We start from the raw sequence: 27,024 nt of genomic DNA on the forward strand, positions 1-27,024 counted from the left end.
TCCTCCAGTGTTGGCTGTAACCTTTCTTCCACTGGAGACTTGACCAAGCTTATAACCTAGCCTACTTTTAGACAATGTCACTGGGTAGTCCAGTTTGTTTTAATCAGTAGCTTGGGATCAAATTAGTTTAAATATTATGTTGGAAACCTGTCATTACACATAGGAGCCTTTCACTGCTTGGGCTCTTTAGACCTGTTTGGAAAAAAAAAATATCCGGGTGACTAACTCCAACGTTCACTCAGATTATCTGTCACACACCTGAAATACAAGTCCTGTAACATCTGTCACTTGACTTGTATTTCCAGCTATTTCAACGTGTTACACAAAGAGGATATGTGCTGGGACCAGCATAGGCCAATTAAAACCCAAGGGTAGTCATGTGCCAATCTGGCCACAGTTTATAGCTACACCCAGCACCTCTCCACCTCTGTACTGTTACATTTCTTGTATGTCTGGTCTCCTTAAAGAGCATCCACCATAGCTATTATCTCAGCTGAACAATTACTATATTGGATACAGCTTAAATTGACTCTTTGTAAGCTAATATAACAAAAAGCTCTAGTATGTTTTGCAATAACAGCTACACTCCTTACTCTGTGATAGCCTTAGGTTGAATCTATTCAGCAATGTTATTTCTACCCTATAAGGATCAAATAGCCTCAGTTGGGCTACATGTTGATCACAAACCCAACACTAATGTATTCTTCTTCATCTTTTTTTCTCAATGGTGGCACGATTACTGTCAGTTTCCTCACAAGCCAGTTATGTGTTAGTCACACTGCTTATTTTTAGCAGTCATGAGTTGGTCTGTGCTGTTTTGCAATTCAAGAGTCTTATTAGTGTTTTTTATTGAAGAGTGAACAACCTCCATCCTTAATCAACAAATGTGACGTGTTACTATGTCTTCCTTATGACATCAGAGGTAATGTGTCTGAGTTTAAATTTGTAATTTTGTAGTCTTTCATTGAGAAAGAAAAAAAAATGAAGCTAAACCTTTTGTTATTATTTTTGTTTCTTTTTTGGCCTTTTGTTATTCATGCTGCTGCCTGGGGAGGTGTCCCTTGTGAAACAGGTTTTCAGGTTTTAGTAGGCGAGGTGCTAAGACGGTGACCTTGCTAGGTGACAATGGTTCTTTACAGTGTGATTATGCTTTAATATCTGTTAGTCTTGGCTGCCGTTTCTTATTTTTCCTCCTTTAGAGAATGTGTTTGCTTGTCATGAGCCTGATTTTTACAGATTATTATGCCTCTCCATTGTGGTGAGTGTTCGTCTTGTTCTCAGAGTTTCCCATGTAGTAGGAGAAAAAAAAGCAAATACCCTGAGGGTCATCCTATGGAAAGTGGTCCCCATAATTACCATTCTGTTATAAGTGCAGGGTATGTCTGACTTTTACATCAGGGCTCTGACCTCCAGCTAGACGTTACACTTACCAGGAAAGAAAAACATTATGAGATGAAACTGACAGATTGAGGGTTCGTATGGGAGTAGACAGAGTTCAGATTTTATGGGTTGGATTTAAATCTTACCAGATAACAAATAATTACTCTGTGGTATATCATTTCCATGACTTATACTGTAATAACTGCTGTCGAATGGTGAGGTATTTCATTTTAATAATGCACTTTTCCCTCTTGAAATGTTATCTTGTCTACATATTTGTATAGATCTTGACAGCCCAGACTCCTGTCCTCAATTTGTGAACTGTGTAACCCTCCCTTATCTTAGCTAAGGTCACCACCTACTGTGTACATACAGTATTATGCTTTCAGACCAAGCTGTGTCTGATTTGAACTCTGAGGCTTCTCTGCCATCTGTACTGAAGCCGGTATCTGTCAGTCACATTAGTTTGCTGGCCACATGCCTGCCAGCTCTTTTTTTAATCCATTTGAGAGCTGAGCAATGAGATTGTCCTGAAAGCTTGAGGGACGCTGAGGTGCTTCATTTAATACAGATAATACATTGGTGAGGTTTTTTTGTTTTTTTTTTGGGGGGGGGGGGGGGGGGGCATAAAATGCTATGATATTTCGGTGCCTGTTTTATAAAGGTGGGATCATCCTCTAAACCTTTCCTAAGCTGGTATCTGCAAATCTAATTTGGTTGTGGATCTGGACTAGCAGTTCACCTGAAGGGTTTGTCAACAAGCAGTATTTGACCTGTCTCGGCTGGATCTGAGCCACTGTTACTGTCACCTCATCACTAACAGTACCAAGAACTATGATCATAATGCTGCACATTGCACTAGATGCTATGAAAAGTTACATTGCTGTTGTTTTGTTTTGTGTAGTAAGGTGTTTTAGTCAACATTAAACAGGTTAATTTGTTATAGCAACCTAGAAAACTGAATTAATTAGTGTCATTTTTTATTTTGATGTTATTTAAGAGCACAGATTAGTAAAGCAGGTGATGTCAGGGCTTGACTGAATTGGGCCACTGGGACAACATATGGCTTAACAATCTAATCTAAGTGCTATTATCCATAATATTCTATGTAGGGAAGTAACAGAATACATTTTCATGTTTAGTAAACAAAATATTAGTAACTGTATCTAGTCACACCTCATCAGACTGATGTTCTTTTATACACAATATTTATACACATATATCATAATATACCAATCAAAATAAATTGTTTTCTAATTACAGTAAATCATTAGACAATGATAACGACCTGTTAGCATTCGTAGCTAGCTTGTTAAACTCACAGAATGTTAAAAGTTGACACTCCTTCCTCCTCTGCAGTGTGGTACTGGTGTTGGTCACCGGTTCCCCTGTGAAACAATACATGCTCCATCATTAGGTTAATGCCATCACTACAATATTTACAAGATTAATGTGTTTTTGGGGACTTTTGTTTGTTTGTTTTGTTCTTTAAATACATATTTTAAAGATAACTTTCCTTTACTGCAGATATTTTGATTATTAGTTGTCTACATTATTGTCTGCAGCATTCATATTCTTGTTTACCCACTGCTGACTGTTTGTTTTGATTCCATTAACATGTTTTTCTTATTTATTCCTTTAAAGACAGGTCAAACTATTAAAAGAAAGTGGCTAAAGAGGAAAAGGTAATAATATTTGTTAACACATCATTAATCCTCCAGGTTTGGCACAAAATGTTTAATTTTAATTTATCACAACACTGAGTGCTCCACCTGTGAATCTATATTCTAGAATAGATGCTTCCCACACACAGCACACAGACAGCTTTTGTTTGTGGTGGTTTCAATTAAAACGTGTCTCTGGTGTGTTTAGTGGTTCGGTCTGTAGCCTACTTGCTGGTTGGCAGGCAACAGGATCTCCTGCCTTCAGCCTATAAGCCAGCTATAATGTGAGCTCGTAAAAAGAGAGAGAGAGAGGGAGAAAGAGAGGGGAAAAATCCCTCTCTTATCGATTCTGCCTCCAACATAGCAACTGATCGCTGATTGGCTGACGTGCGGCACGTTCTCGGACTCTCATTGGCTGATGGCTTAGCATGAAACCGTGGAATCGGACGGAGACAGAGGGGAGGAGAGACGCCATTGGCTGCTGCAAACTGAAAGCGAAAACCTCTTTTTCTAAAAAGCCTGCGAGACAGTTGATGATGTGTGTGTATTTTAGGCGTGACTCCAAAGGTAATTCGTCCTGCTACCACCCGCCTCCTCCTCCTCCTCCTCTTCTCTCATCCTACAGTCAGGATTTAGATTGAGAACTATAAAGGAAAATGAGTTGAATTTAAACGAGGAAAACAAGGAAGGAGAAATGGAGGAAAGCAGAGAGAGGTGGGGACTGGGTTTTTTTTACAGAGATTAAAGTCTGGAAGTGAAGGGAAGTCGAAGTGTGCAGAAAGTGCAATAAAAGCAAATATCTCTGGAGTACAGCCAGGTGGGGAGTGTGCTCAGAGTTAAAGGAAATGTAGGAAAGGCCCAACCTGACCTTCCCTCATTGCCCTCATTTTTCACACCATCCTGTACAGCAGTAAGAGAAATGCACTTTTCCTCTCTCGTCTAATCCACACCATTCCTCTGCCCACTCTCTCCCTGTCTTTAGGACACTCGCGCAGCCTGAGGGTGACTCAGCTTCAGTACACTCTGTCCTATCCCCACAACTATCTATCTACACCGCATATGGTCAGACCTAGCAGAGCACGCACGCCGCCTGTCCACCAGCTCTCCATGCTGACACAGGTAAGAGGGAGTAATCCGTGGCCTGGAACTAAGGGCTCTCCCCCAGTACATCCCTGCGCTCTGCACCTCATTAATCCTTACCTAACACACACCTTATGTGATGGATGAAAGAGGCCACCTGTTGCTCTGGTCACAGTTGGGCCAGTAGTGGTGTCATCCAAGGTCTTCATCATCATCAGTGCCCTATAAATCCTAACATGTGTTTCTTTGTAGATGGTGTTCAAAGTTTGTAAATTAGATAATGCTGCTGGCTGCGAAACCCAAACTGCTCTCAAGCTGGCATGTACCAAATGTCGTGCTGCATTCACTTTCACAGAAGCAGAGGTCTCAAAATACCGCATGTTTCTAGCGAAGCAGGTTCGAAACATTTTTTTCTAGTGACTCAGTGGCAGCTAGACGGAGTAGGGAAAGAGCCTGCGCACATCCTGCTATTGTCTTCATCGCTTCCTTTCTCTTCCATCTGTCCACAGTGTGTCCTCCAGTGCCCTCGCTGCCTGCTATCATTTCTGACCCGAGGATAAGCTCATCAGACAACAATGGCTCCACCAGAGACAGACGGTAAAACTTGGGATAACTTATCTCTTATTAAGTCATAATGTTCCTTTAGTAGCCATGTCTTATACAGCCTGGAAAAAAGCAGCTGAAACTTTGCTACATGTTTAGGTTGAATAGTAAAAAAAATGTGTAATGGTGTATAGAATCATCAACACAAAACACAAGGGAGTACATTAGTTGACAAAACCCTCATCAGTTTATTGTCTTTCAGCAAGAAAAAGGTCAGGATCTCACATTGCTTAGCGTCATCCAAGGAGTTTCCTCTGATCCTCTCAATCAACCTGCTTCCGTGAACAAACCCTCAGAAATACATTTCATGGTTTTCTCTGTACAGAGTATCTATTGTCCTCATACTTGAAAAATGTGCCAAGTTCAACATGGATTCCTTTCCTCTTAAGCTATGTAGGCTGCGTGTCATTAAAAAACATTCATAGCTCGAGCAATGCCACAGTTCAAGTAATGGAGGCAGGATACTTCCGGACCTCTGGCAGTTCACACAACATGTCGGAGGCCACATCATACCAACACCACCAAAGAGAGTGCATTTTTTTGTGGCAAATGTCAACCTCTCATAACAGCATTACCTTCACCACCACCACCACCACCCCCATCATTATCATCGTCATACATTGCAACAATACAAATACTGTTGGATTGCACTTTCTTCAAGCTTTCATCTTGTGGCATGTTTATAGAAAAAATATATATAGAATACAAAAAGCTTATACTTCTTTAAGTAACAGAATATAACATACAGTACTTCAGATTATGTTTTGATCAGCACATCAGCAGGTGTACATAAATTGCCCTACCCTTGCCCAATGCAATGCAATTACCGGACTAAACAGGGATGTAGTTTTGCTCACTATTAATTAAGTGCTTTGGTCAATGGGTATAACATTTAGTATGCTTTTACTATGGTATTCTACAGGATGTTAATGCTACATAATTATCCACTGTATATGAACGTCTGTTAAGAAAAGGAGCAAACAGTCACCACGACTTTTCACATATTCACACGTGGCATTTCACTCCCGTCCAAAGAACGGTTTGGTCCACCAAACCCAATAACAATGGAATCAGCCTGTTTACAGCACCATTTTTTTCCTCCCTTTACAAAAGCACTTTGTAGAAGCAACCCATCTAAACTATTGGTCAAATTTTCAGAACTGAACGAGTGGACATCGTTAGCAAGTCAAAAGGTGGGGGACCTGATGTCAGTGAGCAAATTTCAGGTTGTTGACATCCCTATAGAAAAGGTGTCCTTTAAACAAACGGCAATAAATGAAGTACAAAAAATTAGTCTGAAAGCTTCAACAGTCTCTTTAAAAAAAAAAAAAAAAGAAGAAAAGCTGACATTCAAGTTCCGGTCCCACTTCAATCTGTGAAATCCCTTTCACAAAAACCGATGGAATCACTGTAGTGCAAAATTCTACACGATGCACCTTGTTGCAGTCGTTCTTGCAGGATACAGTAAACATGTCCTTTCTGTCACTCCGCTGGATTTCTACATTTCTGGGGCGGCAGGCGGGAGCCCCGACGTGTGTTTGGGAGTCTGTAAGAGTTTGTGTTCCTCTGCGTGTTGAGAAGGCGTGGCTGCAGCTTTGGCGTGCACTGGATGTGACAGCCGGACATCCAGGGCGTCATTGTGTTGCGCTAATGAGTGCAGGCGATAGTGCAGGACGAGGTCTTTCAGTGAGCAGTGGACGTCGTAAGGCTCAGCAAAGCCGTATCCGTGCGGTGTGCTGTAGATCATGCAATGTTTGACTTCTTCATTCACACTGCACGGAAAAGGGAAAAAAAAGAAAAATCAGTGAGTGTCAAGAGTTTCATCTTACATCAGTTAAATTACAGTCCTACATATGTATATACTTACACAACGGAGCAGGCGTAGCATCCCTGTTTGCTGCTCTCACGGATCAGGAAGGTTCCTGAAGCTTTGCCTTGAAGCATCTCCTCAGCCTGGGTCCGACTTAGTTCACCAACAAACCAGCTCGTCTCCTCTTGATGTGGCAAATTCTTCTCATCTCCCTTCAACACGTATGTGCTGAAATAAAGTGTTTTTTTAGAACGACTCTGCATCTCCTAACATTTATAAGCTGTACAAAAAACACTATGTTCAAACTTACTCATCAAGGCTGTCGCTGTATATGCCCAGCCAGTCATTTATGCGTTTCTGTCGTACGCCTTTGTGGTTGAGCCAGCTGCGAGGAGAGATGACAAATATAAATATATATATATTTTTAAATAAAACTAAATTAAATAAAACAGCTGAACAGATTTACCACACCAACAACGTAGCGATGTTGCTTACTTTAGGTACTGGTCTCTGATGTTGCGTAGCTGGATGAGGTCTGGCCGCAAGCTGTTCATTTTCCGGTCTGTCTCTCTGTAGTCCTCCACCTGCGTTCTCAAGTCCTCCTCCAGGTGGATTTTACTGTCGTAGATCTCCCCAAGACGGCACTTGAGCTTCTCATAATTTATCAGAAAACTGATGAGGAAAAAAGAAGGTCAGGTCTATTTCTACCTTTGAGAATGAATGCAACAAATTGACACACTTTTTTTGCCCGTTAAGTACCTTTCCAGGTCTTTGTCCACTCCCTCCAATATACTGTTCCTCTCAAACTCCTCTCCATAGCGCTCCTGCTCGCGACACTGCTCCTCGAATATCAGCATTGTCTCATTAAAAGCCTCTATTGCCGTACGCTTCATCTGGATCTCCTGAATCACAGAGCAGATCCAATCAGACAAAAGACTCATGGATTTACTGGATGTAAATTCTGCAGCTTTAAAAGAAGTTTAATCGTAAAAGCATAAAATTAAGTTTCTAACCTGTGAGGTCTTTGTGAAGGTCTCGTAAAGACGATCAAACTCCTTTGACTTCTCCTGATACTGACAGTGGACCTCCTTGAGCTTTCTCCCAGCAACATCGACGCTGTCCTCTTTCACCTGAAGAGAGAAATTACATTTAAATAATTTAACTAATCATTATATGACCGGCAGTTTGTTTAGCAACAAAGAATGCTTGTAGTGCTTACTAACCTGCTGAAAGCGAGACACAGGATGGGTGAGCATAAGATCCAGTGTGGCATTATATTCCACTAACGGGTGGTGCTGATAGTACCAGATGAGCTCCACTACTGAAGTGAATGTGAGGGGGTCCGAGAAGCCATACTTCCCATCACGGTGGTAAATCTTTATGAGCTTGTTGTGCCCATCTTTCCTGTGAGAGAGAGAAAAAAAAGTTTTAAATAATTTGATTTAAAGCAGAATATATATTTTTTTCTATTTATTTTTAATTGATTATTTTCTTACCTTAATGTCAGCGTAAAGTCTCCCTGCAGCTTTGTTGATGCGTCGCGCACCATAAAGGAGCCGTCAGGTGTGTCTCGGAGCTTCTCATTTACCTCATCTCTAAGGGGAAGAATCAGTAAAATGGTTGACCACATGCCGGTATATTAAACAGTCATAACAAGACACTGACAGGGAGAAAAGCTGGGTTGTGAATGTTGTAATTAATTACCTTGTTATATCTCCCCAATACCATTCAGCATCCTGTAGCGCATATGCAGGTGGTGAAAGGCAGTTGTTGTTTATGGTGGAAGACGCTGGCTTTGTTGACCTGGGAGGGAGCGCTGCAAACAGAGGGAAGAGAAGGATGACGAAATTAAAGGCAAAGACTCAGGATGACAGACTTCTTAGAAAGACCTATCACAAAGCACTGTAAACATAACCGCTTCAATACTGTGACCCCCTTCTCACACACACACAAACACACTAACACACACACTTTGTCACACCCTTGCTCTATGTTGCTTGTCAAGATCTGAGGACAAGCCCAGGCATGTTTCCAAGAGATATCAGTTGCCGATCATCACCCAGACATTAACTGTGGTCAACACTCAGAAAAAGGAATGTTTTTTTTTAAATTCTAAATATTGGAATATCATTTGGCTGCAGCTCTTACAAAGTAAATTAAAGTCTAGTTTCTAAAGTTTGCCTCTGGCAGTGTCCTGGATGCATGACTGGCCTTAAACAGACCATAAATTATTTTTTTGAGCCTCTTGGACCACCCTTCTCATTTTTATAATCATTGCAAGCTTATACAGATCATAAGTTTTCCATCAACCTTTAAGGGGGGGGAGAAAAAAAAAGATCTGTGACTCTAAGCGTTTTCCTAAAAATGAAAAAAAAAGAGGGCAAACCGCATCAAGAGGAGGTGAAGGGTGATATATTTCACTGCAGGACAAAAGTGCCTTTCATGAGGCAGTTAGGGAGAATACAAGAGCACCCTCAGAGAAGGAGAAACTGTGGCTTTTTCTCCCACCATCCGCTCTCCTCTTTTTCTGACCTTAAAATAAACAAAAGGCAGGTGCAGCAGCAGCAGCAGCACGGTGGCAGGCACACACACACACAAAAAAAACAACAAAAAACTGCAGCTCCTGAATTAAATCTGCACACCTTCTCCTCAGACTCCTGCCAATAAAACTCCACTGGCTTCCAAAACACACATACCGGCACTAATACAGGGAATGGACGTAATTTAAGAATGGAATAATAACATATGTGAAACACATGTTATGTTGGGTGGGTCAAGTTTTAAAAATCAGACACAGGAGTTGTACACTCATATTTTTTTTTAAAATGCATCAGGTGCAGATTTAATAAGCCTGCATCTAATCAATTTTCCATACTAATTATTGATTTTAATAGCAGATATATAAAGCTAAACTGTTCCAATGTAGGCTCCTTATGACACATGTAAATAGAGAATGGACTGTTCATGCCGGAGTTAAGTCATGAGACGAGCTGTCTCGTCTGCTTGCCTGTAGCCTACTTTCAGAGCTAGCGCACAAATTAACCACGGCTGGCTGCAGAGGAGAACAAAGCGGTCGCTTCATGCAGCGCTCATTAACGCACCCTCAACTAAAGCTCCCTTCAAAATGCAGCTCCACACTGCCTTTTAGTAACATCATGTTAACGGGGAGATGCCAAAAGCCAATGTGCATTCACGTTTGTCATATGTGCTGGGACAAAAGAGAGAAGGAGAGAGAGAGAGAGAAGGAGAGAGAGAGAGGCAAGCCACTGCGCTAGGTCCTCAGAAAGGTATTACGTAATTGGCAAGTGAATTGCGCTATGCATGCCTGGGCAATGCCACTGGGGGAGCGCAGCTCTCCACTCTGGACCTGGCTGCAGTTATAACGCCTTACTAACACCTGCGCAGCGTTTTGTCAGGTGGCAACTTCCAACACAGTCATTACACAAGATTATACTAGAAGAGAAGAAAGCAAAACATACGTGGAACGCTTTTTCCCCCCCCCCGACCCCCCACAGACCACACAATGGCTGCCTTTAACCCTAAACTTACCTGGTGGTGCTTGATCCATTTCGATGTAGAATAAGCCTTCGGAAGGATAAACCATTCCTGTTGTACAATAGTAGTCCAGGTTGCAGTTGTTGTCTTTGCGCGTATTTGGAAAAAAAATGCAAGTTTCTGTATAACCTAACTGAGCGCTGTTTCAGTGCAGACGCCACGTCCTACATAGACATGGGCGAGGAAAAAACTCCTTAAATTTCGAGTCCTTGAATATCCCAGAGTCCAAATGTATCGTCTCAACATAGCCTATCTAGCTGTGGACGCTGTTCTGCCAGAGATTGTCAGTTCTCGCCTTGTGGCCGTGTGGCTGCGCTCTACTTTACTTCATCTCGGAAGTGGAGCGACTTTAAAGGGGCTGTCCGTAACATCATCTTTGGACGGTCCGACTTGCTGCTTCAGGCGGGGGGGGGGTTCAATGCCTCTCAGGGTTCAGTGAAACGTCGATCACCTCTACTCCAGTTTTTATTACATATATATTTTGTATTTAATACACAATAAACATATTAATATATGAAGTTATTTTTTCCGGGTGTATACATTTGTACATACGTATCTAGTTTTCACATTAGCGCCCCTCTTGTCCTAATGGTACATTCCAGACCTTTTCATTCAACTCATTTCATTCCTCGAGCTTCCATTTAACAGCTGAAAAATTCCTTGCAGGACATGAATGGAAAAAGAAAAAAAAAGCATAGTTTGAATCATTAAATCGACATGACCTAACCAATGATATGTTCGTTTTTTAAACAACACTTTAAGGCACCTTATTGTCATCCTAATCCACTTATAATAATATCCTGCTCCAGTTTTTATCATTATTAAACTGTCCTTAACTGTTGAACATCCAGGGAGATATTTATATACAAGCTTATACGTTTTTACTGCCAGACAGGCAACAGAGTAGCCTTCCTAGTTGGCAAGTGTATATTATATTCTGGTTGAACTTGTCAAACACGTTCAGCAGCAAAAAAATGGCATCATCAAATGGCATGGCTCATAATTATTGCTGCTGTGAGATCATCCTGTTGAAGACACGATAGCAGGTGTGTTAACGCCCTGTATGCATCTGTGACTGTAGCCCTGAAAGAGCAAATTATTTGACACGAGACGTTTTTGTTTCTTCATGTGCCTTTATCTGACCGGAGTATTAACATTACTGTGTTCTTATGTAGTCATGTTAGATGAATACAGGCATTGTTGTTTGCTCATGACACAGGATGACATTGTGCTGTAAATTTAAACAACCAGGGCCTCTTCCACCAGCTGACATTAGCGGCTGCAGAGAGAGTGAAACAAGGCCTGCTTGGTCAGAGGTCTGCCTCTGTTGGTGTCCAGGCGTTTATGACCAGTCCCCCTTTTGACCCAAGCACAGAGAGTCAGGGGAGATAATTGCCTCCAGCATTCCTTTTTTCCCCCTCATCAGTAAGATGATTCTTTCCTGTGTCCACTCGGTGCCCATGAAACGTTCCTAACCATCTAGCAAGATGGAGATTATTATGTTTAGACAGCATGCCTCAGTTGCGCTCACATATGTGTGTGGGTATTTTAAGGAGATTTGAATTGAGTTAAACATTTTTATTTAAAACAAACATCAGTGTATCATTGCATGTGGTATGCAAATGGTGTTTAACTTGCCAAATGTTAGTCGTGGGATGTTGGCAAGTCTCTTTAAAGCATTAGATCCACCATTTGACAGGTATGTAATCGTGTGGGTGTGTGCCCACATTGGGTGATGAATAGTGCTCGCATGTGTCTGTGTGTATTTGTGGGTGATGCATTGAGCGTATGCTTGTGTGCCTTCCATGCCTTCCCTACTTTAAAGTAGCCTTGAAGCATGTCATGGCATGCTACCCCCCCCCCCCCCAACCTCCTTCTCCTGCCCTGCTACCCTTGGTGCCGGAATAGCACCGAGTTTGCCCCTTTAACTTTTAGGGTTTGATCTCTGTGACACTACCACCACCACCACCACACCACCCTTGAAGCAGCATTGGTGCTGTCAGACACACAGACACGACGAGCTCCAGTCTCTCAGCTTTGTGTTGAGGATATGTTGCCTCTCATTTGTATTAGAAAATATTCAAGTGAGCCCCTTTTGTGTTGTGTGTGCTTGTAATAGTCAGAGTGAGGGAGGGCTGACTTTGTGGGATAAACCTTTAGGCTCTGCACCCCCGATCCAGGCAGTCCTGATGGGATCAGTGAAGGCTAATCGTAAGATTAACAGGATAGGCTGATACTGCAAGCCTGCCAGCTGCCTGCTAGCTGATGTGACTCATCTTGGTATCCACCACCACAATATGCACAGTGTTGCTGCTGGGAAACTCTGCACGAATTTTTAAATGTGAATAGACAGATGCCTCTCTGTGCTAAATACAGATAAACTGATCAGGCTGGTTTTTGACACTGATCCAACAAATAGCAAATAGTTTGTCTGTAGGTGCTCGATCCATTGTAGTGTTTAGGTCAACAGTGCTATTAGGAGAAATAGTGTTACATTAGAAGTCAGGAGATGGGCAACCAGGATTGTTCTGGCATGGTAAAAATGATTGGGTCAGCGTGTTAGATGAGAAATGATGGAATGAGCATTAATCCCCATATTAAAGAGCGCTAAATGTTCATGATAGGCCTCCTGCTGATATTCACTTAGCCACAGTAATTCTGGACAACTGATATTTGACACAGTGGAATAATCTCATGGCTTTTTAGAATTATGCTTGTTTGGACTTTAAGTGTGTCAAGGAATATTATTCACCAGTTGTTTTCATGTAATGCAATGTAGGACACATTGTATCTGTTTGTGTGTGTTGTTGCTGTTAGGAAAAAAAAGAGACTAGCAGACACAATATGTAGAAACCATGTCAGAGATTAGTTCAGTTCACCAATGTCAGTAACTGTGTCATGGTATTGCATTGTGGCCCTGAGTGAATTGCACGTCTCTCAAATCTTCTGTACTGTAGTGTGCTACTATTCACGGCCATTGAAGGGATGCATAATGATCTTGGCAGGGTGTTCGACATTCACCATGGAGAGACTGTGGGGTTTCCCTGATCGGCAGCCAGAACCAGCACACAAAGCACGCAGCAGTCCTGCCAGAGGCAACTCAACTGTGGGCAGAGTGTAGGGCGGCTATGGTCTGGACCCCAGGACCCTGCCATTGTGGAAATGTAAGTGGGGACAGTGTCTGAACGGCTTGAGTTGGAACAGAAAACCTTGGATGACCAAAACTATGAGCTTCAAATAGCTGGGCCCTGGGAAACATAGCTTGTTCTTTTAAGGAGGTCAAAGAGAAGCCAAAAAGAGGGGAAAAAAAGGCAGAAAACCAATGTTTGATGGAGGGAATGTCAAATTGGAGGCTACTGTTACTATAGACATCAGCAAAACGGACATACTGTTTTTCCAAACACTTCTGTGCCTGCCTGCTTGCCCCTCTGTCGGTCAGGCTTTCTCCCTCTCTGTCTCCAGTCCCCAGTGGTCATACCCACCACTCATCACTTGTCGCTCCATCCTGTCAGAGCCTAATCTTACTAACAGAGGTGACAACTGAGGTACTCGTGGCATCCCACCACATAACATCTACCAGCTAAGTTATGCTGAGGATGATAATCCTGTGGTGTCAGCAGTCGTCTGTTTTGCCTGAGGCCTTCCACTGCTTCTCTGCCTCAGTGGTGGGTCAAATAAAGGCTTGACCATGAAGAGCATGAGCAAAACACATTAATGAGATTCTTTCAGTTATTTAGACCACGTAGATTAATAAAGCAGCTACTAATTATTTTAAGTCTCGAAACATAGTTGCTAAATGTGTATGTATGTGTCATGTAATGTTATATCCACCTGCTACCCCTCCACCTTTTTTGTGGACTTTTATGTTATTTTGGGATCCCTGTTCTGTCATTTATCTGTTCGCAGTCTGGTGTCTTGAGTATTTTCCCAATCCTTTAGCCTGTGTTGCTACAAAAACAAAGGATCCAGTCAAAGACAGCGGTTCTTATAATTGTGATGTGTTTTCTGTGAATTCTGTGAAAGTATAACTGGACTTACTGGACTGTTCAAATTAAAAATGCCTATCACAAGTGGTTCTTTAGTCTGACAGTCCAAACCCTTATAGGTTTAATCAGCTATTATATAATATGGCAATGCATCATGTTCTCGGACCCTTTAAAGAGTCACGTGTGACAGTGAGCACAGGGTTCATGGCAGGAGGCTAAGGGTAAGCTTGAAACCTCTCTCTCTGTCACACACACACACACACATGCACCAACACAATCCCAGGCTTTCATGCAAAACAAAATTGAGAAGCCAAGACCTCTTTCAAGCTCCCAGAGACCCCCCCCCCGCCCATTTAGAAGGACACTACTCTACTAGGCTACACAGCCATCAGATCAGTGCTATAACTCTATTAGGCACAGCTCCAGGACACACTAAGCAACCCTAAAGCCCACAATAGCATCATTGTCAGTGGGTATTGCAGCCATTGTCGTCCATGCTACAGGATTTATTCCCCTCCTCCCATATTGTGACCTTCACCTCTGACCCCGACTGCCATCTCACATGCTCCAGGACTGAGGGTTTGAGAGACGTTGTGCTTTCCAGGTCTTAAATACTCCTTTACAATGACCCAAGCCTGCTAAGTGGCTTCTCTCCATGTTTCTCCAATCAGGTTAGTGGCAGCAAGGAGAGGGGGGTGGGGGGTTGAGCAAAGTAAGGAGTTGTGGTTGGACTGAGTGACCCTTACAAAAGGTCACTTGGAAGGCATGAGAGGAGAGGAGCTGTGTAAATGGCTCTTTTCTCTTCTTTTTCTCCCCCTGGCTAGGGCAGAGAATCTGTATAGTTATTTATGAGTGTGTGGGAGAGCAAGTGGGGCTGCGGTGAAACCCAGCAGCCCTCTTTGTTGCGAGGGCTGGGCTGAGGTGCCTGTCATTGGTTCTGTCATATATACATGCAAGCACCGGCACACTATTAGGAACCCCTCCCAGAGCTGCAAGGACAGCGGAGAGGACACTGTTGCGAGGCAGATTTGGAAAATGAGGTGTGCTTCACACAATAGCTGTCAGCAGTTTGATCGATGCCTCTCAGGCATTTAAACCCTACAAAACTTTAGGAAACCGGAGACCACTGACATTAGTCTGAACCAAACACAGTTGTATGAAAGATGACATTTAGAAATGTATTTCACTACATATTACAGAATGTATGTGATTTGTCGTGACATTGTCTTACATTATTAACACTGTGAATGAATGTGCCACAATGCTACACTAAGTTGATTAAACCCAGGGGTCCATCTGATGGTGGTTTTTTATGTGGGGAAAACAGAAGAAAATCCCTTTTTCCTCCAGTTTTTTTGTTTATAATGAAGTTAGAGTGAAAACAAGAGTAAACAAGATGACAATAAAATGTGAATTTTAAGTTTCACAGAACATTTTTTTCTTTCTTCGAATACTCTTAAAATAAAATAATAATATTAATAATAAGAAAATTGGTGATGCTGCACAGAGCAAGGAAACTAGCCCATTGTAGCTCTCTTATAGAACAGGAAGAATATTCCCCCGAAATACATATTGCAGCTTTCCTATTGTAAATTTGAGGGTCTCCCGTCTGTGGTTTAGCAAGCTAGCTACAATGCTAATAGGCTGATCTGCAGTCAGCTAGCAATTTGACTCTGCAGATAGCATAGATTGCTAATACATAATAATACTTCATAAGTTTATACATTTTATAATGCTGTCATTAAAAAGTATACAGGTAAATTTTATCTGTAACTAAATACAGATCTCAGATTCGGCTTTATTTTTCTATCTATGTAGAATCAACCCAAACTTCAAAAAGTTTCATGATCAATAATCATAATATGAATATTGATAATATATATCAATATTCAATATATTCAATATTGAATATATTCAATTCAATATATATATATATATATATATTATAGAAAAAATATTCTATATTATAGATGTTGTCATGTATGTAACCATGTTTTTTGTCAGTATTGTTGTGCTCTTGTGTGGTGATGCCTGCTGAGGTGGATACATGATGTGTGACTGAGGTTGTCATTAGTAACATAAGCCTCATGAGTTTGATATTTGATGGAATAAATGAGTTTCTCAGAATCGCAAAAAGTTTCTGTTCACACCACTGCAGCGCTCTGCCAGTGTAACACACACTGCATTTTTTGCTTCCTGACAAAGTTAAATTAAGCTTGAATTTCACGCTGAAGTCAAATGGTCATGATGTCATGGTTTGAGGACAGAATGACTCGGTTTGTCTGTTGACTGAGAAGGCCTATTCTTGCATGTTTGGGTGGGAGCGTAGCATATAATTGCAGAGCGGGATAGCATGAGGGGGATGGGGGAGGGAGAGACTTAGCACGCAACATGAGTTTTGGCCCACAGTTTCTGGTGTGGGTGCCAAACTTGTCCAGAGGGCTGCTGTGTATATCTGTGTGCAAGTCTAGTGCTGAGCTCCTGCCTTACGGGCTTGCAGCGATCCAAGACACATCTTTCATTTGCACACGCTGAATAGGTTAGGGGAGCCCAAGGCAGTTTGGACTGGGGTCCAATCTGGTTTTGTGGACCTTTCAGGAGATGCTGTGTAGTTGCCTAGCTGTGTGAGCGTGTGTACGCACACGTATGAGAGTCAAGATTTTTCCTGAATGTGTAAAATTCTTCTGAGTGTCCCTTTTCAGTAAGAACCACTGCATTGTTTAGTTGTCAAGTTAGTTGTTAGGAAGCAACCAAACCGCTGTACACGTGTTGCTGCCATTTGAGGATTACACTGATCCAAAAATCTGACAGTAACAGAAGAGAATGGAAAGCTTTGTCGGTCTTTTCATATCCTCTCAGTGGGAGGTAGAAAGCCAAGACCTCCAGACATGGGCTTGCTCTTGTGGGTGTTAATGGGGGGTGGGGTGGGGTGGGGGTCTCTCTCAACTGCCAACCAGATGGACAACCAAGCCCTGTGTATTTAGGAAGATCATATGGGATAACCTTGCAAAGACAGATTGACATTTTGCTGACAAAACAAACAACCCCTGTCCTGCACGCAAGTCACCCCCCCCCCCACACACACACACATACACACACATGAGCTAGCATACAAATACTTTAAGTGGTATTTGCTTACATAGGTCTTAAGGAAGTTATTTCAGCATGTGTTAAGTACTTGTTGAGGAGCCATAACAATAAGAGGATAGGACAGAAGAATCTAGGATTACACAACTCCTGCACAAACAATAGCAGCATCGGTGACCTGTGTAAGTGACACAGCCTTGAGGCATAAGGAGAGTAAACTCATTTTCTGCGTCATGTGATGGGATTTAACTCAGTGCTTTGAGGCCATAGGTTAGGATGTATATCCTAGAAGGTCAACAATGTCATCATCTCTATTTTGTGTCCTGATATCCCCTGGTAATAGAATTAGAGTACTTCTGAACAGATCCATTGTATGCAAACAAACTGAGTCAGGGCTTTGCAACAGTTTAAAGTGCTGCAGTTCAGTTTATATTACTGTGTGGATAAGTCAAATGTTATCAGATTCCAGTATGCAACCCTATTCTTTTCCTTTTTGTCTAGTCAAAATAAATTCACTCAGTTTTGGAAATATTGTCAAGGGAACAAAACATTCCCTGCCACAGTCTCAGGAGTCACCACGCTCTGTTCATCAAAAAGCTCCAAATCTATCTTTTTCTGCAACAGTTTGGATACACTCCAGATGATTTGTGGCACATAAACTCCCTCCCACACACAACACTAATTTACATTATTAATACAGTTTGCACCCACACTGTGTGTTATAAAAAAAGTGATTTCATTTGTTGTCATAACATTTTAACACATATTGCTGTCATCATTCCACTTTAGATCTGTATCTATGGTTTGACTGCATAGGCTCAGACTGTCATGGTGACCCTAAGACAATGATGCCCAAGGCTGTTTACATTGTATGATTCTTGTGAATGTAGGTTTTTTTTTTATTGGAGTATAAAAGTCCCATTCATATCAGCTTTAATATCGTGACAAGTTAAATGCACAATATGCAATACACAATATAGTTTTATCTTAATGTGACTATATGAAGAGGGAAAACATATACATGACACCATATATCATTTCTCCAGAACAGTATCATGAAAGAACAGATTGTTCTGGACAGTTGTCTGTTCTCCTTTTTTTGGTCCCATGACTGAACATTACTTCTTTACTTTTTAAAAAAAAAAAAACTAATTATGTTGGCTGGAAGCATCAAAATGATTTATGGTTATGTTTATGAAAGGATTTTAGTGTAGGTCAAAGCAGAACACTTTCACAACACATACAATGGGGCATTTAACCTACAAACAACTGTTTTCTTGGTTACCACGGTAACAAACGAATAAAATTTACATGCACTTTCTCCCATGACCACAGGAGGGACTAGATTAGTAAACACTAAACCAGTACTTATTATATTAGGTCCAAAATCAAATTTGTCCACTGTTTACTGTTAATGACATTTTGAACTGCATCATATATGCTTTGTGTTGTGAGTAATGGATGGGATGGAAATCATGCCACACATAATACCTGCTGGACCAACGCACACCTCACAGAGCTACTGCTGGGACTACCACACAATGATACTCACTCCACACGTTTTGAATGAAAGAAAACCTAATTTTGACTTTTTAATTTTTGTTTTATTATTTCAAAAAACACTGTCAAACATTGGAGAACATCAGGGCTGAATGATGAAGTTTGTGACTGAGTTGCAGAAGTTACTGATAGAGGCAACAAGTGTCATCACATTGTGCTGGAAAAAGGTGTAAAAATCATTGTGTATACCACCCATTCAGAAATGTTCTTCAAATATAGCTCACATGAAACTGGCTCTAAATGAATTTATAGTGGGTGATGTTTTCATGACACGCACAGTAAATAATTATAATTGCTGCATGTTCATTTGATCAAGGAACGAACATATTGTCTACATCAAAACAAAACTCAGATGTTATTGTTTATTTATTTATTTTGTGCAATGTGAAAAGGGCTCCCTAGAGAGGTTGTGTTATAATAACTGTATCTACAAGCTCATTTTAAATTGGTAATAACTCAGGACTCCTGTCAGCACTATAAGATGCACTGATGAAAAAAATAATCTTATAACCTTTATTAGCTTAATTAATGACCTAGTTACCACAACTGGTTAAGAGATAAATGTCTTAATGAAATTTGGGGGGTTATCAGGTTCCTCATGTTATCCCCTCCTTCTGTAAAGTCCCCTGCAGTCAAGACAGAGATGAGCTTAGTAAATGGATTCAATCCTGTTTGGTCATCTAACGAGGATAGAGCACATTGCTTGAAAGTCAAAGGCCTCTTAAAGCTCGTATGACCACTCTGACAATTATGCCTGTCACAGAGGGTTAGCTTTTATCAACAATGGAAATGTAAAAAGGTAAACAGGTCACTAACAGCCTTGTCCCTGGGCTTTGGCTGCAGAGTAGTAGTGTAATAAAATGTTCAGGGTGAAGCAGAGACAGTCAGATAAACAAACAGACTGTCAGGCCAGCAGGCCAAACACGGGCTAACAAAGGAATCCTCAACATCACATGGTTGTGAAGATAGTTTATGTTGCATGTCCAACCCTTCTCAGTTTGATTACACTCATCATGCTCAAATTTATGTTACCCACAGAGATTCTTCCTCGTGCTATTTCGGTAAAGGCTGCTGTTCGGGCTTGTCTCTGACGACTCAGCTCTGTCTTGCCCTTTCTCTATCCACCTCACACACACACACGCACACCTCTCTCCCTTTCTCTGTCTTTCCCTCCCTACTGCTCCAGCCACATTGCCACACTCAGTTTTCCATGGCCTCTCATTCCCGAGTGCTCTGTGAACTAAGTAAATGAACAACATAATCCGGAAATAGTGTTCCAGCCGGAGATGGTGGGAAGGAAAAATCCTTGACTGGTGCTGGCAGGAGGGTGGGAGAGAGAGGGAAATAGTATTGCAACCATACAGTCATCAGACAAAGCTTGTTCCTTTCACAACACGTTTCAACTCCAAGTATTGTTTCTGTGACTGAAGTATGTATTTTGTCAGACTTTTGTTGGTACCTTCATGGCCGTGGAGGTTAAGTTATCTTTATCTCAAGTGGTAAAATGATCAGGCTTTAAACTGGGCAGATGTCTCTGAGGAGGCTGCTATGCTGGAGTGTAGCACAGGGTGCTGGGTAAATGTTGTCTGGACTGACCCAGGTCTTCAGTGAGGTGAAGACAGTAGGTGTGCCAGAAGGTTAAAAGCAGGGTCAACTCTATAACCAGGGTGTTATCTGGATACCTCCTTACAGCTGGCAGCCACAATCAGGCCAGGGTGAGACTGATGACCTGTCACCAAGCAGGGATAGGACAGAAGTTTAAGTTATACATGCTCAGGAAATGTCCCTGCCTTTCAGTCAGGATGCTAAAATGTTCAACCTTGGAGGATGTGGTTACAGTTCAGGCTCAGAAGCTACAGTCTAACATCGTTCAGATCAGCACACACATGTGTAATGTTGTAAAAACTGATGTGCTTCGTAGAATAAGAAAATAACCTCTGCAGACCTTCTCATGGATCTTTAATTGTGTTTAACTTGGTGCCTGCTTGGTGCCTGTTAAATGGCCAACAAATGCCTCCCTCACTTTTTACAAGGGGAGGACAGTCTGCGTGAGTATGTCTCACTATAACAGTCAGTAACATGAGATGGGGAACCACACAACCGCTAAATCAGTAAAATGGGAACCCAGAGTCACTGTAATTTGGGAGAGAGCTGGTTAACCACTCCTCATAATGGATGGTGTTTCTGTTTAGCTTAAGGCGTTGGAGCTGAGGTCATATGCAAACAAGGCAGATCCAGGGCCTCAGCGTTTCTACATGTATTTGATCAGGTTCATAAAATATGTTTTTACACAGGAACACACAAACCTCTGAAATTGAACCCTATTAAATATATAATATCCATTTTAAAAGCCAATAGTTGTACCACACCCTTAATTTATTTAATGTGAAACAAACATTGTATCACAGACTGCTTGTTTATTTTATTATATAGTATAGTATATTGTTACAGCTACTTTTCTTTCTGTGGTAGAAATTATATTATATTAATAAAAGATTGACTCCACAGAATTTGATCAAAATAGTTTTATAAGAACAAGAAGTAGCTGTCTCCGAGATATTTTACAAACAACCTCTTTTTTTGTACCAGAAGAGAAAATTATGTTATAGCCAGGTGACAATATGATAAAACATGATAATGATAACATAAAGATAAAACCACAAAGCCATCATCATCCGACCCAGCTGTCAGTGGTTAAAATAATTTCACTCTCTCCTCACAATTCTGCTCAGCTCCTAATCAATTTTATATGCTGAATAGTGTTGCTGTAAGGAAAATATGCATGCAAATTCACCTCAGTTAAAGCTGGGACTCCCACTCCACCTTTTGCCCGAGGTGAAACTGTTCCCTGAAAATACCAGAGTTTGAATGAAAAACAGTTGTGCTTATACGCCTGGCAAGTTCAACAGTTTTCCATTTTTCAGGTTTTATTAGTTGTTGATGTTTATTGGCTGGTTACCTGCATCACAAATTTAATTTATTGATAACCGTCATGTCCTTGTCAAACGCAAAGTGTACATGGGCGTGTTAAGCTTCAAGCTTAAAGGTGCTGAGATGTCATTAAAAGATCATTTCTAATGTCATCTCAGCTCCTTCTAGCTGTTGGTCAGATGCGTTGCTGCCGATATTTTAATGTGTGTTTAGCTCTTTCCAATTTCAAACCGCACACCAATTAATTACCCCTTAAGGCAGAAAAGTCACTGTCTGCAGTCACTGTCCCACTATTTATTTTATCTCCAGTTTATGTCCAGTTTTGTTGGATTATTTTGGTAATGGCCGATTACACAATTAGCATTAGTGTATGGGCTGATATGCATGTGCTGTGTTCAGTGAGGGTAAAACCATAACAGTGTGAGTGTGAGTGAGTAAAAATAAGAAAAAACACACTACATTTGAGACATTAGATTGAATGTCACATAACTCTATGAACATGTTGATATTTTTTGTGATGTTATGAGGTCATTTTTGCACTCTACTGGCTTAAAGTCTCATCACATTCATGAGGACACCTTACTCACTGCAGCCATAGATGCATGAACCACTGCACTCCATCCTCAAGGCAGGATTTCTTCTCACTTTCATATCATAATATATTTTGTGTTCTGCCCTGCATGTCAGACAAAACATAAAATATGTGTAAACAGTAATTCATTCACATTGTGTTTACCACAGCCGTGTGTCTATTGTTGTCATATTGCTTTTTTGTGAATGCTCCTTTAAGGCATTACATCATCCTCTTTGCTCCTTTTTTCCCTTCACCATGTTTCTCTGTGTTCAGCCTTTTCTGCCCAGAGACAATTGGTTAATTCACTGGTGTATAACACTGCCACCTCCTGATCCATGGTACCATGGCTGTCTGAGAAGCTGGCATACCTTTCACTGACATGCTTTGGCTCACCATGATACTTAACATAACAGATTACAGCATGCACAATCCAAAGTCTGACTAGGTGTCATTATCACATGACATTCAGACAAATGTTCATCAGTGCTAAGATATTTTAGAACACACTCATGGTCAAATTAATGCGGTCCGAGGTGGTGTGGCGACGGTGCTGTTGTGCCATCTAGTGGTGTGAATATATATATACGATATATATATATATATATATATAAAAGAAAGATCTCAGTTACTTTTTTAGTTATCCATATAAACATTTTCAGTCATGTATTTGCATAAGTGCAGTGTACTCCCTCTGCCTGTTGATCATACGTTTTGGATCGCTGCATCAAAGTCAGAGGAGGAATGCTGTGCTACACTAGCTCTTTGTGTCGCTGACGTCAGCTGAGCCTGTGACTTTAAGAGTCATGACTCCACTGCTCAGCTTCCATGAACACTTAATGTCTCTTTGTTATCTGCAACATAAAAAACTGCTGCTGGAGGGGAAGAATTTTCAGCACTGAGAGGTTTTTTTGTTACATAGGGACAGCGAGAGGTTGAAAATAGAAGCTGACATTGGTATAGAGTATCACTTGATATCTAATTTCTCCAAGCAATTGGTGCTTTTTTAAGAAACGACCTCTGTGTTGATGTTCACAGCATATAGGATATAGAAGTGTGTTTTATGTGGACAGCATTGAGAAACTGACAAGACCAAAAAAAGCTTGCACCAACAACAAATGTTTAAATACCCAGCATGCTAGCATCCATTTTCAAGTAATCAACATTGTCCTTTAGTTATGAGTCTCACATCCTGATAAATATTGCATTTTGCTTGAAAAATAACTTCCCTTTCCTTCCTTTTTTATTGTCTTTAAAAAAACAGAAATACCCCAAGAATCTAAGGATAAGGAAATGGCTTAACTGTTTCTGACATGTCTAAAAACTATAATAATATCTTAAGTAAAAAGGTTTAAAGTTTGGGCCTTTTTTGCCTTGATACTGTAATCCACAAAGTCCACAATGATATCATATCCTTAGCATTTAGGAGGCACTTTTTAAACAACCATTCCCTGTGATTTTGTAAAATCATTACAATAGTTTAATAGTTCACTGCAGCAAATTGTACTTTTGGAATTAAAAAGTGGTTCTGTTTGGAGATTCTTCATTGTGTTATAGATGAGGTCCAGTAACTCTTCTTCTCTTTTCTGTCCTCTTGCCCCTCACCAACAACCTGACTCCTTAGAGTAAGTCTAAATGTTAAGTATAAGTGCACAGCCATGTTTCTTATGAAGTAAACAGGGAAAATGAAGCAGCAGTACATACACTCCCTTCCTTGTGGTGCCGGCCTGCTGTGTTGGTGAGCAGGAGCTTTCAGGCGTTAACCTGGCTCTGGTCAGGTGCACTGCTGGCTCAGCGGTGGGGAGCCATGTCTCTTGTCAGCCTCCAGCCGGGACTCTACATCGTCCACAGCCTGAACAGACAACCCATTTTAAAAATGTGTACTCTATTTGTAAGTGCAAAGAATAATTAAGGAATGCTTCTCAACATGTGTGCCAGTGTTTCAAGGCAGGTTTCAGAAGGCAAGATGAAAAATAACCATGTGGACTTTTCCTTTTTGGTGGACTGATTTCAGTTACAATATGGAGTGACACAATAACACTAATGTGATTAAAAGGCTGTGATCACAGCCAGGTATTTTATACCACCAGAAATCATGACAAGCTGCTTCTTGCCCATTGTGCAAGTGGATTTACAGTCGGTGAGTAATTAACTCTAATCTCTCAAGGCTAACCAGGCCTCCTGTCATCTGGTGGAGAAGCTCCAAGCTGAAGACAGAGCAGTGGTTACAAGGTTACACTGGCTCACCATGGCCGACAGCAGCTACATGACCTACAGTGACCTGTCAGCCCATGAGGTGTCATGTTGTTTGACATCCAGAGGATGGACAACAGAACACAACTGGCCTCTGTTGCAAAGATATTATTAAGGCAGACGCTGTGATGATGCTGAGGAAGCATATAAGAATATAACATGTTTTTCCTGCTACGTAACTCTTTTTATAACTCCTGTAATTAGAAAACAAGGACAAGACTTGGTATCTTACTACAGACTCATTTATAAATGAAGAACTCCTTCTACAAAAACCTATCAATCACACCTTGTACAGTGGTTCAATGGATTATCATTATCATTAAAGGAAATAAGTAGTGCATGTGCTGTCTAATGTTATATGTGTGTTGAAAGACGTGTCTGTTGAGGTGATGCAGATGTCAGTACTGAACTTCATCAGTAGGTGGCAGTATGGAGCCACACAGAGTGACAGGATTTACAGCACATTATAATCCTGTCACAGCTTCCTGCAGTTAGGCCTCAGTGAAGGCCACCATGTTTGCCACAGTGTTATATTTAATATAACCTATTAGGGTAGCATCAGAATGACCTCGCTTAAACAGCTGTTTCAATGTCTCAGCAACATTTATGATGTATTCATTGCTTTGATTCCACCCTGTGTATCAGATATGTTTTATTCAACAACAACGGCAGCTCCCTCTCCTCATGCTCTCTCTCTCTCTCTTACTGTAGCTCTTCTTTGCTAACCCCAGCTACCATTACCTCTGACCTCTGTATGGCGTCTTATGTAAGGAGAGCACACAGGAGCAGCCCGTGGTCTGCTGCACCGGGTTAGGTAAGCTCATTAACAGTTACTCCAGGATGCTGTAACTGACAACAACACCTACAAATAAACCTCAGTGGTGGAAATAGTAAGCCACAGCAGTGTTGACACCAGAGATTCAGTTAGTTTGAGGCCAAATAATATGTTAACTAAAACATTTAATTTAACATAACACATAACCTCTCCAACAACCACCCACCACCACCTCTAAAAGCCTTTCTCTGGCTGTCCTTGCTGTATTGAGGTTGCATCACTTTACTCCAAAGGTCCAGTATGCCGCCATTAAAGCAGCTGAATATAATTGAACTTCTGGTTTCACTAAAGCATCTTTGTTTCCTAATACATTACAGTGTGACACCCTGCTGGGGCGTCACACTGTAATAGGAGGAATAGTGTTTCCTCTGCCCTCTCTCTCTTTCTCCCAGGCTAAAATATGGGGTCCCTCCTCCCAGTGAGCGCATGTTATGATTACAGCTGACAGTGTGTACTCTGCGGTGGTAGACATTCTCTTGTCCTCTAGTGGGATACAGTTTTAACTGTGCAGCAGTGTGCAGTCAATATATTCCTCTCTTGTGCCTAGACTGCTACAGAAACAAGCTTTCACCCTTACTTTTAAGTTTTTCCTACGCATTAAACTGAAATTGGACAAATGATGTCTTTGTGGCACCCTCTCAGTCCTGAGGGTTAACTGCAGCCTTTGACAGTGCAGAGCACGTTATTCCGATCCTTGGTCTAAAGCTCAAGTGTCTCTCTGGTTTTCTCTTTGGACGTGCTTTCCTCATATTTATAAATACAAACTTTGAATGCAGATACCATCGGGGCTTCTACAGTTCCTGTGTCCTGCAGGCAACCCTCAGGCTGTTCATTGGTAACATTCAAAAATATCTCATTCCGTTTTATGTTGTTGACATTTATTTCTGAAAGGCCCTAAAAATGTAGAAAAACTTCTGATGTACAGAAATTTGGTTGGAAAAGGTAAGTATACATTATCATCAAATATCCTTTTTGAATATAGAAACCACCGCTGAAACAGAGTGTCGGTCTATGATTTGTTTATAGCCTGAATGTTGCTTGGCTGGAGAGTTGGCTGTTGATCAGTGGTGAGAGGGAAATCATAAAGATAATTCAGCCTCTTATATGACACTGTTTCCTTTTATGTTTGTATAAAAGCACTACATGGTCACAGCATAGTGTAAACCCAGGGCCCTTTCATGAAGGCTTTTATTTGTTGCACATTTAAGTAAAAAAAAAATCATATGGTTCACTAACTGAACAACAATGACAGACATGTCCTTCCTCGGCTATTAGATGTTTTCAGTCTGTTCAGGAAAGGACACTTTTCTGTGTCAGAATTACGTTTCAATCACAACACCTGAGATTGTACAATAAATCTGTCAGATATAAATAATAATAAAATGTTTTTTTTTATTCAATAAGACCTTGTATAGCAGGCCGTGTATGCAGTTGGCTAGTGTGTCTGCTCAAGGCAAGCTGAGCAGTGTTAAGGCATCAGGGGACAGCAGCCATGTGACCATGATTGCAGGGATTGGTTTAGTGCAGATGTGACATCAGCAAGCCTCCCACTCCCTCCTCCTCTCTCTCTCCCAGTCTATCTCTGCCTCGCTCGGCCCCTCTGTCTCTCTGTAGCGCTCTGTGTTTTTTTTTTCCTCCTCTGCCTTTCCTCAGCATCCCCCCTCTCAGTGATGGCGTGTGTCGGTGCTGCTCGGGCGTCTGGGGCCTAA

At 41.3% G+C, this 27,024-nt stretch overlaps 1 protein-coding gene across 1 annotated transcript; it reads right to left on the reverse strand.

Annotated features, from left to right (window-relative positions):
• Positions 1–4,887: 4,887 nt before the first annotated feature.
• Positions 4,888–10,414, reverse strand: LOC114449893 (phosphatidylinositol 3-kinase regulatory subunit gamma-like). The gene is made up of 10 exons (XM_028427752.1): positions 10,087–10,414; positions 8,242–8,353; positions 8,034–8,132; positions 7,761–7,941; positions 7,551–7,667; positions 7,297–7,439; positions 7,033–7,209; positions 6,848–6,922; positions 6,595–6,765; positions 4,888–6,499 (listed from the first exon to the last, which is right to left on the reverse strand). Exons 1-10 carry the CDS (start codon positions 10,139–10,141, stop codon positions 6,226–6,228), a joined length of 1,404 nt encoding a protein of 467 aa, XP_028283553.1. The 5' UTR covers positions 10,142–10,414; the 3' UTR covers positions 4,888–6,225.
• Positions 10,415–27,024: the final 16,610 nt, after the last annotated feature.

Source organism: Parambassis ranga, chromosome 17, assembly GCF_900634625.1.
Source record: "Parambassis ranga chromosome 17, fParRan2.1, whole genome shotgun sequence".
NCBI classification, from domain to species: domain Eukaryota; kingdom Metazoa; phylum Chordata; class Actinopteri; family Ambassidae; genus Parambassis; species Parambassis ranga.

Coding starts and splice junctions, on each gene's coding strand:
- LOC114449893 (XM_028427752.1), bottom strand. CDS start 10,141: ATGGTTTATCCTTCCGAAGGCTTATTCTACATCGAAATGGATCAAGCA. Junction 8,133..8,241: donor TATTGGGGAGATATAACAAG/GTAATTAATTAC, acceptor TCTTCCCCTTAG/AGATGAGGTAAATGAGAAGC. Junction 7,440..7,550: donor CCTTCACAAAGACCTCACAG/GTTAGAAACTTA, acceptor TCTGTGATTCAG/GAGATCCAGATGAAGCGTAC.